Here is a 12,436-nt window from a genome sequence, read left to right as displayed (position 1 = left end):
CTGTTTTGGCACTTGTGACTAAGAGTTCTACTTAAGCTGAAAAACGACGATACCACAGGCCACACTGAAGCCAAGATCCAGGTCTTTCCATTTCTGTTCCTATGGTTCAGACTGTTGCTAAGGAAATGAATATTCTATTTTGACCTAAAGACGAATAGTTATTAATGGTTTAATACATTCTCCCTTTCAGATAGCCTTCTAATTTTACAGCAGTTTTCAAGGAGATAACATGAAGATAACAATTAATTGTAGAATTTGGGGTATTGTAGCACAATTAGGAAAGTATCATTGGGTAGAAACACATTTTCTGATGTGTCTGTATTTTCTCCCCGTCAGCTGCTCCCAGATGCTTCCATGACCAGAATTATAAGTTCCTGGTTTAGAACTCAGTTTCCTCCTTTTCAATGTTTCCACTCTGGAACATTTAAATATTATAAAAATCTATTTATTTTATTACTGAAAATACAAGCAAAGTTTAAACACCACTGTTCATCACTTCATTGCTTCTGTTTGGCTGAATTTTGAAAAAGGGTAACTGAGAGGTCAGAGCTCAAGTACACGTGCAGGAAGAAACAGACAGCTGCTCTGCACTGTTTCTAGACAGGACCTAAGAGAGCTTCCAAGGTGCCTGGGAGTTTTCAGTTGTCTTCATGGAAATGCAGAGTGGCTCATTTGTTCTCCAAAGAATGCCTGTCTTTGGATGCCAGCATGGGTATGGGCAAAAGCCACCGCAGGACTGAAAAAGCAGCCAGTCTGGCTCTTTCAGGGCAGCAATTCAGTGATCAAACTGCCCTACCTGCCTCCCTCCTACCTCTCCAGTCTAAGCAGACGCTGGCAGCAAAAACTTGGTATTTGTAGAGGTTGCCTTCCCTAATGTGTTCACTAACGTGAAAGGTTACAAACTGTACTTTCTTTTTATCTTTGTGCCCATTTTCCAATATTGACATTAATAAAACATGAGTGAAAATATTTTAAAGCAAAAGACGGATGAAACAATTAAAGAAAAACAACATGCTGAATATTCAGAACTGTTTATACTGCCTTCCACTTCCAGAGAGAGCCAGAGACTTCCACGCCATCTGACTTGCCTACAAGACTTCCTCACTTTTGCTGATAATCTCATATTAGGGGAAAACGGAGACACAAAAGACAGGAGTGATTACAATATGCACACTCTGGCTTCAGTGTCCTTACGCTGCACAGATTCATAAAGAGTAAGAAATGATAAAAAATACTTTATTTCTTTAATACAGAATACATAATATTGCACTCTAGTTGCAGGTAGTGTGTAGAAAAATCTCTTTAAAAACCACCATAACAATCACCTGGGCCTGATGTTTTATGGTATCACCAACTGTAACCATGGCATTGAACTTTGAACCTACTGAAAAGGGCAGTGTTTAATAAAGCCTTCTTTTTATGTCAGTGTCAGTGACCAGTAGTTTAAAAACTGTATATGAGGAAACTTTACAGTTACATAAGTACCTTTCAGTCAGGGGCATTGTTAATCTATACCCATATATTAGTGAAAAGAATACTGTCAAGCTATTTTCCTTGCTTATCAATAATTATTTGTTTTCATTGTGTTTAATCATATTATTTTACGTTATTCTTTCATGAACAAACGAAACTATTTTGCATTAGTAATTATTGTTATCCTTGTGAGAAGCAATTACAAGCTTTGCATTCAGACTGAGTTTCAAATTTGATTTTCTCAAAGTCTCCTAGCAGACCAGGGTAATTCAGGGTTAAGAAGGGACTTCTCCCCTCCCGCACACTTGGAACCTGACACTAAGGCATGAACCTGAATGGAGGAGACAGACCCTCAATGGCCCCTGTTGGAGCCTGGAGACATGCTGTTCCTCTTCTCCACTCCCACCTCCGAGATCTGCTTCTGAATTAGCTCAGGGCTGAATCCTTCCCAGTACCTCCACAGAAGCATAGATGCTTCTGGAAGATTTTGGTGCTTTTAAATACAACCAATTTGTTTATGTGGGTCTGGTGAGTCTGCGCCATTCTTATCTAAGGTAAATATGATTGAAGTTTCAGTTCATCCTATTCTGACAGAAGAAAGGCACAGAACAGTTTTACTTGAAGCACTGACATGTACAATTAATGAAACATCTGCAAATAAGGGAGCTGAGCATATGTAAAGAGCCTTTAAAAAAAAACCTCCTCTCATCTTTGACATTATCTTTTTAAACCACAATCCATTCAACAGCAAAGTAGCAGGCTTTTTAGAGGAACAGTTGAGAGAAAATTCTTAAAGCATGGAACTGTTGTCTTTAAATAGTCTACAATGAGAAAGATACATCCATGGGCCAACAGAGCCTCCAAAAATGCATATGTGGGATTTATCTGAAAACATATCACTACAATACTGAGTACTTTATAGAGTAGTGAGTACTCTGCTTACAGTCAGAAGTTGAATATTGAATGAAACAACATACACAAAAACAATACCAAGGAGAAAATGATTTAAAGCTGTACGATAAAAATTAAAACCATATGATATTAAGGAAAACTATTTGGAGACCAATAATGGTAAAAATAAATAGTAAGTAGCTCTAAGACAAACTCTCACAGTAAAAGTTACAAAATTAGAACACAATATTAAACAAGTACATGAACATATCAAAATGTATTGGTTTATAAAATGTTCTACCATTGAGAAGCCCATTTTTCTCCCCTCCATATTGTTCTCCATAACTTGTTCCTGAAGAGACAGATTTTGTTAAAACACAATAAGCTTCAAAAGAGTCAACTGGGTTACAAATTTTCTTTGGGTTGTCATCATTGATATAAAACTTATCTCCAAAGCCTCTAAATATAAAATATATGCAGCCTGGGTGTCAGGAATGGGTTAGGGTCACAGTAATTCCCTACTGACAGCATTCTGATCCTGGAGTCTGCCAGCAGTCCAGAGCCTGTCCCTGGTCTCAAACACATCCCTTGCAGAGAAGGTAAGCTGGTGCCATATCTGGGATGTGTGTGATCCATGGAGGTGGGAATTAGGCATATGAGCATGGTGTGTTCCATGTCATCCATGGCTCTCTGCTTTGGACAGTTGGGAACCAGAGCCCCGTGGAGGCATACTCTACATGGTGCAAAGGAGGAAGGTTGCTGTGGATGTGAGGAAAGGAAGTTCTCAATTCTCCTGCCAGCCATCAAAACCAGGGGTTTTAGTGGTATCAACTCTAACTTCTCTTTTAATGGCACGTCCACATGTCTGTAACCCAATAGGAGTGGCATCACTAAAATGACCTTGTAGTCCTCAACTTATTTTAAAAGTGCTTTTTGCAGATTAAGTGGCCGTGATGCTCATAAAATGGAGGTGTAAGTGTGAGTATGTGAGTGTGGGTTTGCTCTTGGTTAGCCACAGTGTTTAAGTAGAATGTACCTTCTCATGATCACAGAATTTTGATTTAATTGGTGCCAAACAGTCCAATCTGATTGAAAGCAGTAAATACTACAACATTCATGCTTGGTTTTCACACTCTTTGCCTTTTTTTCTTTTTAAAATCAATTTAGATATCATTAAAATTCATCATGGTACCTCTTTGTCAACAAGCAAGGCAAAAAGATGCTCCTGAAAATATTTCCAAGCAGTTTTCCCCTCCTCTGCTGCCCTCTGGAAGCAAGGATAGGTCTACCTCAAGCAAGAAAATATTTCCCAGAGCTTCAGCTGTGTCTTCACAGCTACTGCTCAGCTGATTTCCAAGTTCCAGGTTCCCTTCTTCTCCATAGCATTTCAAACCTTCTGAATTATGTAAGCTTCTTCAATGAGATGCTTTACTCCTGAGAAAACAGCAATCACGTGGCCACCTGAGTGCATTGGACAAATCCTGTGGCAGTGAGGATGGCCCTGGGTCCCCAGTCATCCATGAAATACTTCAAGGAGCCCCCACAGTCGGGAAACCTTGCTTCCTGAGGAGTAAGGAAAAGGCAGTGAATCAACACCAGTCAGTCCAGGCAAAAGTTGTAAAGCCAAAATTATACTACAAAGTTGGGCCCCTTAGTCTTTGGTTTTGTTGTATCTTCAGTATTTTCAATTGTGAAAAGAAGTTGGTAGCCTTAGCAGAGGCAGCTATCATCTGGTTTCTGTGAGAACAGTCATTCCCCTCAAGCCTTTTTATAGACTTTTCAAACTTCTGTTTGCCTCCAACTAGAAAAGTTATCTTCAATGTTGGTCAGGCCAGTGCTAATCATCACAGAGGTTGACAACAAACTGAAAAGAAGGCAGGCAGTCCAAATAAATACGTGAAGACTGGGAGATTTGCCCTTTTCACACACAAAGCTCTCTGAAAGGCCCAGGGGCTGGCCTGAAGACAGAAAGGGGTGGCCTTCTAGCTACTCGAGCCACTTGTTCACCTAAAACCCAGTCTCAGATGGTGACTGGAGAGCTTCCCAGGTCAAAAAAGAAAAGAGCGGAAAGGCTGGTCCCAGCTTGCTCTACCCCTAGGGCATCTTTGCAAAGGAGGACACACAGTTCTACCCTACCAGCTCTCAGTGGGCTTCTGCTGCTCCTTCTTGTATCTAAGAGAAGTGTGAGAACATCTGAGCTTTTTGCCTTGAAAATGAACAATGTTTATCCCTAATTAGCCCAAAGAACAGAGTGCCATTCTTTTACAGCAATACTGACATCAGTATCTTTTATATTCTATGAGAAAGACAGAAAACCAGAGAGACCTAACTCTTGGCAGCCCTACCATTGTGCTGACTTGAAGGACAGGAAGATGACTAAACACCAGCAGATGAAAAGCAACGTTCATGAATTACACACTGGGAAACAGAATGCCCGAACTACCCATGTATAACTACTGCTCACAGATCCCCAGTGGGACTGCATGTAGATTCTGTAAGTTATTCTCCAGTTCTGATATTTTCAACTTTGAAAAGTAAGCATTTTTACTCTATTGGGTAACAAACTTATGAACTTATTTAATTTGTGATGGGATATTTTTATTTTAATTTATCTCTATTTACCAAAGGACAAAGGCTACTATATAAAATATATTTGTTTTCCTTCTCATTTAGAAAGAATACCTTTGTTCATCTCAGATTTTCTGAATTTTTCATGAAATCCTAAAATGAATCCATATGGATTCCCACACAAATATCCTGATAAACTAGAGAAAAACTACAGCTTGCATTATTGCTTCCACAGCTTCCAGAAGTCAAGAAATTAGCATCAGACAAGTAAGCCTGTGAAGACCCTTTTTGTTCAAGCTGTCAGATGACTCTCGCAGAGGGGGATAGTGGCTGCCACACTCTGTGCTTTGGGTCCTGTCTCTCTCTGCTGGCTCTCCTCTGAAGAGACCAACATCTGGAGGTGATGAGTTGAGGGGCTGTAGTCATGCACAGAATTTGCACAGTCCCAGTGAGTTGAACAAAGCCCAGGGGACTCACTTCCTCCAGGATCACCCAAGCAGCCAGACTTTGGGTCTCCTGCAATGAAGTTTCAAAGAATACAAACTACGGTTTTAGGGGAGCAAATTTGTGAAGCATATCTTTCAGTGCTGGTGATTGCCAGTGACATACAGAATGGCGGGCAATCACTTGGTCACACCCATCTCCCTTCTCTGAGCAAAAGCAAACAGCTCAGAAGGAAGATGACAGTTTCCCACTTGAACCAGTAAGATTAAGGGAAAGGGAAAACCACTCCTCTCCTGCATGGAGTCACCCTGTCACCTTTCATCTTGCCTCAACTACTTTTCTTTGTCATAAAAGTGAATGTTTTCACAAGCTAATCCAGCTTCTTCCATTTTTCATAGGCTTAAACCTAAAAGGGGCTTCAAAAAGTCACTTCACAGATGGATTCCTAAACTCTCTTTCAAGGTCACTGCTTTGACATTGGAGATTGGGCGTGAGGGTGCATCTGGGTTGGGAGGGATAAGAATGGAGTCTGTTGGGGTGCCTGGGGGGCTCAGTTGGTTAAGCGTCCGATTTCAGCTCAGGTCACAATCTCACGGTTCGTGGGTTCGAGCCCTGCGTCAGGCTCTGTGCTGACAGCTGGGAGCCTGGAGCCTGGTTTGAATTCTGTGTCTCCCTCTCTCTCTGCCCCTCCCCCACTTGTGCTCTATCTGTCTCTCAAAAATGAATAAATGTAAAAAAAATTAATTAAAAAAAACAGAATGGAGTGTGTTGATCTTTACTGTGTCAGGTTTTATTTTGTTTTGTTTGTGCATCATCTTGTTACCTCAGCACTATTTATACCCCCAATTCTATCTACTCTTTGTGTGCTATGGCAAGCTGGAGGGAACTTATTTATACATTTACTTTTTACATACTCCAATAGATAATGGTTTTGTTTTCCTTTTCTAGGCTCCAACCATGAAACACAGATACACAGACTATTAACTATACAGAATCAAAAAAGTAGAGAGGTTGGAAATTATCTGCCTATCTGCCTTCCTTTTATGGACAACAGAAGGCTAAGGCGCAGGAGTAATTCTAGGGGAAGACACCTCCCAATTCCCCCATTTAGTGCTCTGTCCACTAACCATGTCCCTCTAGAACGAACCATGCCAGTCCCTACCACTCTCCTCCTCGACACCAACGTGTTCATGGCAGCTTCGCGGGAACGTATTCACCTCAGTTCCAGAAGATAATTTGTGAAAAATACAATGTGTTGTTCTTCTATTTTTTCATTTACATTCTGTCTATATATTCAATCACATTCAATAAATTATGTGGAAAAACTTAAGTCACAATTCTTCTGAGTCCAATCTATTTCTCCTTGTTAATTTTCACGTCTGTGCTTAGGCCATGGCTACTCAGGGAAGTTATGCCCTTCTTCAGTCCATAAACATGTCTTCTAGTGGCCTCCCCACCATTCCAAAGACTGACACTGTGTCTTCACTTAGTTTATATCAAGGGCAGACAAAAAACTTCCATCTCATGTTTGTTTGTTTTTTTAAATCGATAGCAAGTTGTCATTGAAGGGTAAGAGAAAAAAATACAGTGCAATGTTTAAATTCTTGGTTCTTAAAGAGAACCCTGAAAAGATACCTTCTCTTCTCCCTTCACTACCCCCAAAATGCCCTCACCACATGTGCTTGGAAGGAAGAGTAGGTGTCATAAGGATAAACATTCCTTAGTTCCTCAGTGAAAAATAACTTGAGAACAACCCTGTACTACTGGTGTCCAAGGGCAAGAAATTTATCTCCCATATGATCATAAAAGGCAAATAAACAAATAATCACAGCTGTGTGGATTTCAAAGACACCCAGTTATAACTGGGTCCAGTTCAACAAACTGATGTCCCTTCTTGTGAACTAAGACCCTCCTTAGAAAGTTCTCAAAACAGGGGCGCCTGGGTAGCTCAGTCGGTTAAGCGTCCGACTTCGGCTCAGGTCATGATCTCGAGGTTTGTGAGTTCAAGCGCCGCATCCGGCTCTGTGCTGTCAGTTCAGAGCCTGGAGCCTGCTTCCGATTCTGTGTCTCCTTCTCTCTCTGCCTCTCCTCCACTTGTGCTCTCTCTATCAAAAAAGTAAATAAATGTAAAAAAAAAAAATTAAAAAAAAAACTTCTCAAAACAAACAAAATTTAGCCTTAGCCAAAGGGAGACCTTGGCAGCTAACTGAATGCCAACCTGGTAAGATCCTGTAGAGTCCTCCCTCTCTGACACGCTCCACGAAGGCCTCCAGGACCATGCACACACAGAGCCTTTCTTTCTGCTGGAGGGGAGTTGGCAGTCCCACCCTAGGGTTGCAGGTGGACCAGTAAGCTCTGATGCAACCTCGGGGTGCCTGCAGTTCAATTCCCACAGACCCTAGCGCTCTCGGGCTGTTGTCAACACAGGAAATAATCGCTCTCTGACTGAGCATTTCATAACTCTAATTTCTCCTCTTATCAGAATTACCATTCCAGGGAGTCAGAAGCAAAACACTCAAAAGAAAGGGTGCTGGGTCTGCAGGGGACCTGGGTTGGTGGCTCTTCCGCGGCAGTCCCTTGGAGGCACGAACCTCCGTGTCTCAGTATCTAGGGTCCCGTGCAGCGTTAGAGAACTGGCTCCATCCAACTCGGCCAACCCCACCAACCCTCACAGGCACCCCTCCGGGCTTTACGGTTGCACACCTTGGGTCCAAGTCTCCCCAGAGCGCGAGCTGTCACGCCGGGCCCTGCAGCCCCTGGCCGGGCGTCTCCCGGGCTTTCTTACAGGTGTACAGCCACTTGATGATGCGGGCGTTCCTGTCGACGACCGACGTGGTACTGGGCACCTGCTCGGTCAGCTCCTCCTCCTGTAGCCCCTCTTCGCCGCCGCTGTGCCGGGAGAAGCCGCTGTCTGAGGTGGCGACGCTCACGCTTCGAACCTTGAGGGTGACGCGGTCCGACCCCGCCGAGAAGTTCTCCCTCCCGAGCGCCTCCACCACCTCGGGCTCCAGGCCGCAGAACTGGAAGAAGGTGTCAAATTCCGCCAAGGACGCGGAGCAGCGGGAGCTGAGGTCCGACTGCGAGCGCTGCAGCCCCCCGCGCCTGGCCCCGCGCAGCTCCGGGCCCCGGGGCGCAGCCCGGACTCTGCTGGGCGTCCCAGAGGGCGCGGGGGACGCCGGGGGCGAGGGAACGCCGGGGGCCGCGGAGGCCGCCGTGGAGCCGGGCTCGGGCTGGACAGCCCCCTCGGGCCCGGCCCTGACCTCCCCTCCCACGCGGGTCGTCTCCGGAGGCAGCGGCGTCTTGTCCCTGCCCGGCCCCTGGAAGAGCTTCCTCACCAGGCCCCCCATGGAGCTGTGGGCGCCCTGTCCCCGGACGAAGTCGCATTTCTGCCGGTAGATGACCAGCGAGTCAGGCCTCAGAGGCTTCCGCGCAATGGCCCTGCGCGCCACGGCACCGGGGACGCGGGCCGGGGGCCGAAGGTCGCCCGCAGGCCCTTCGCTCGTCCTGGTACTGCTTCCCTCGGGAGCAGGGCCCGGGCCGCCTCCGGGCGGGCCCCGTACGTACTTGGCGCGGTCGGCCGCCAGCCTCTCCACCGCGCTCCTGCGTGCGGGCACCGCCGCGTCCCGCGCCCGGGGGGCCTCGGGGACCCCGGTCCGCCTCCGCTCATTCTGGGACGCGTCCGAGGCTGGCAGGGCACGCATCCTCCGGACTCTGCTGGTGCTCGGCGCCCCGCGGACACCCCTCCGCCTGCGGCTCCCGGGCGTCTCGGGCCAACTCCTAAGTCCGCGCCGGACGGAGAATGGCGCCCAACTACCAGCCTGCCCAGGTCCAGGGTCTGAACTAACCCGAGTCCACACCTGTGGGCGAGCGGCGCCGGCCCCGCCCCGCCCCGCCCCGTCGGCCCCGCCCCCAGGCTCCGCTCCGCCCCGCCAGCCCCCAACCTCTTCCCCACCCGGCAGCTCGGCTTGCAGCTCCGCCCCTCGCCGGGCCCCGCCCCTCACCTCGCCCCGGCCCCGCCCCCCACTTCCCTCCGGACCCCGCCCCTCACCTCCCGCCGGGCCCCGCCCCTAACTGACCTCGGGAGCCCGCCCTTCACCTCCCGCCGGCCCCGCCCCTCTCCCCCCGCTGGGTAGGCACGCCAGGTCTTCAGCAGCACCTCGCCCTGCACAGCCAATCACCGGAGGGCTGCGGGGCCGACTGCGTCTGGTGGGCTGCGCACCTAGAAGAGACTGTAGGGTGCGGGAAAGTCTAGGCTGTCTCCCAGGGCGGAGGAGCCGGGGGCAACCGAGTTTGTTCAGCCCCAGGTATCAGCAGCCTCCTCCCTGCCAAGGCTGCCTTAGGTCACCGCTGACTGCTGGCATTTCTGGCGTGGGGGGAAGGCAGAGGGACCAGGCTGCCCCCACCCCTGGGCAGGTGTCCTACATCCTTTGAATTCTTAAAGTGACCTCTGCGTGTTTCGAAACAACTTTGCTTAATTTTCTAAGCTCTACTCCTGAGCACGTACTTTTATCAGAAAGGAGACGCATATAAAAAGAAAGAAGACGAATCGCAGGACAGGGTTAGTGTATGTGTTAAGTAAAAAGAATGTGGACGCGCAGCAGGGACCTGGATCGAGACCAGACTTGGTCACTGGCCTGCCATGGGTCGAACCCCGGTGGCCAGACCACCGGGTGCGGAGACTCGGGAAAATAGCAGGCTGGTGGCAGAGGCAAGGCTCCAAGGAGTTGGAAAAAAACCTGACAAAGTACCAAATAACTGCTGTTTTTTACTGTAACCGAGGCAACGGGGAAACTGGTCACAAGGGCAGTGGATCCGCTTAGGAATGCTAAAAGTGTAAGAGGAAATAGTTCCAAAAGTTGGACAAAGGACAAGAAATATCAGCTGGACGAGTGAAATGTCCACGTTATCTCTTATGTTAAAGCCACCTCCAAGATACGCTGACCTTTCGAAGTTGAGGATGAGTGTAAAGCAGCAGCCCGTGAATGGCAGACAGGAGGGTTCCTAAGGTCTGGGGCAGATTTTGTTTCACCTCTTGAGTCCCAGTGGACACCATAAGGGGCTGGTAATGGGTCAGCAGTTGCAGCACCGACTGACCACCATGCCCTGATGATTGGAGAACTGCAGCTGGGTTGTGCCAAATGGGTCCATAGACTTTAAATCCCTGTGAGGCTAAATCCCATAGTCAGGGATAGAAGCCCAACAAGAAATCAGGTCTCCTGAGAAACAGACTAACCAGATAGTATCCTGGGAAAATGTTTTACTCGTGGGAAAAGAAGACTGATATACTAGGTAAGGGGGGTGGGGAGGGATAGAGTAAGAGAGAGGCTTGGAGAGGGCAGGTGCTGTGTTGGACACATTGTGACTACAGTGTGATACTCCTGCTTGGTGGAGAGAGCTGGTGCGAGCCCCAAATCCAGCTTTTTGTCTGCTTAGGCAGCATGGTCTCTTGTCACTCAGAGGGAAAACAAAAAAAACAAAACAAAACAAAACAAAACCTGTGTTTAATTGCTTAGTCCAAAGTGACTACCTTGTCTAATTTGAGGCTATAAGGTTGGTCCTCTCGGGCCCTCTGGTTCCTCATCTGTAAATCAGAACTCTTTATATCCACTTTGCTAGGGCTTTTGTTAAGTCAATGAGATTATGTACATAAAGAGCTTGGCACTATGTCTGGTACAGAGCAAATTTTCACCAAATGTTAAATTTATTATTTTGGTGATGATGGTTATAAGTTAGTCAGTGTTTATCAAGTTTTAAATATAGTTAGTAAATTCACATATGAGTACTGAACCTATTAAGAATAAAAGTAAAATTACTATAAATAGTTTTATTTAAGACCTTGCTATGGGACAAAACTAATTACATTTTTATGCATAATTCTCCACTTATTAAACAGATAATTTATTGGGAAAATAGAATTGGAATAGTAAGATAATAAGAAGAAAATTGTCTAAATAAAGTGTCATTGTTGCTCAACTGGTAGCTTAAACTTGAAGCCTAACTTCCTTCCTGGTATCACCTCACTTGATCTTAGCCAAAAGGCCGAGAAGCAATTGTTGGTATCACCTCAAAAGACTTGGTCACAGAAGGAAAAAGTGCTTACGGACCCAATGATCTACAAACTCTACCACTGGAAATTTATCCCAAGGAACATAGAAGAGATGCACACACAGTATGTGGATTTTAATTGCAGAGAAATAGTTGAAGTCAACCTACATTCAACAACAGGAGGAAGGTAATGTGTGACACTCCCATGCGGTAGTATTGTGGAACCATTTACAATCATACTTCTGCAGGATATTTTATGGAGTAGGCAATTAGCATGAAATATGTGATTTTTTAAATATTACAAATATAGTAGCAGTCTTAGATAAGTTTCTAGAAACGAAGCCTCCTGAGACTACATCAGGAAGAAATGGAATATCTAAATAGATCTATAACTAATAAAGAGATTGAATCAATAATCAAACATCTCCCGAAAAGAAAAGTCCTGGACCTGATGATGTCATTGATCAAATATTTAAAGAACTAATACCAATCCTTCTTAGCTTTTCCCCAAAAACTGAAGATGAGGGAACACTTCTTAACTCACTCTATAAGGCCTGATTACCATGATACCAAAGCCAGACAAAGACACTGCAAGAATGCTACAGATCAATATCCCTATGAACATCAATGCAAAAATCCTCAACAAAATACTAGTGAACAGAATTCAACACGATATTGAAAAAAGTATACACCATAACCAAGTGGAATTTATTCTTGGAATGCAAGGATGGTTTAACATATGAAATTCCATCAAAATAATGTGCCACATCCACAGAATGAAGGGAAAAAACACATGATCATCTCAATTGATGCAGAAAAAGCATTTGACAAAAGTCAATACACTTTCATGATAAAAACACTCAATAAACTAGGAATATAAGGAAGCTATCTCAACATAATAAAAGCCGTTTGTGAAAAACCCACAATGAATATCATATTCAATGATGAGAGATTGATTTTTTTTTTCTCTAAGACCAGTAACAAGTCAGGGATTCTTGCTTTTACTATTTCTATT

The 12,436-nt window shown here is 45.5% G+C and overlaps 1 protein-coding gene across 1 annotated transcript; it reads right to left on the bottom strand.

Annotated features, from left to right (window-relative positions):
• Positions 1-1,219: 1,219 nt before the first annotated feature.
• FAM110C (family with sequence similarity 110 member C) lies at positions 1,220-9,253 on the bottom strand. Its single transcript, XM_043604668.1, has 2 exons — positions 8,080-9,253; positions 1,220-3,927 (listed from the first exon to the last, which is right to left on the bottom strand). Exon 1 carries the CDS (start codon positions 9,075-9,077, stop codon positions 8,112-8,114), a length of 966 nt encoding a protein of 321 aa, XP_043460603.1. The 5' UTR covers positions 9,078-9,253; the 3' UTR covers positions 1,220-3,927; positions 8,080-8,111.
• Positions 9,254-12,436: the final 3,183 nt, after the last annotated feature.

The sequence above is a fragment of the Prionailurus bengalensis genome, chromosome A3 (assembly GCF_016509475.1).
Source record: "Prionailurus bengalensis isolate Pbe53 chromosome A3, Fcat_Pben_1.1_paternal_pri, whole genome shotgun sequence".
NCBI classification, from domain to species: Eukaryota; Metazoa; Chordata; class Mammalia; order Carnivora; family Felidae; genus Prionailurus; species Prionailurus bengalensis.
This window is presented reverse-complemented; position numbering and strand designations above follow the sequence as displayed.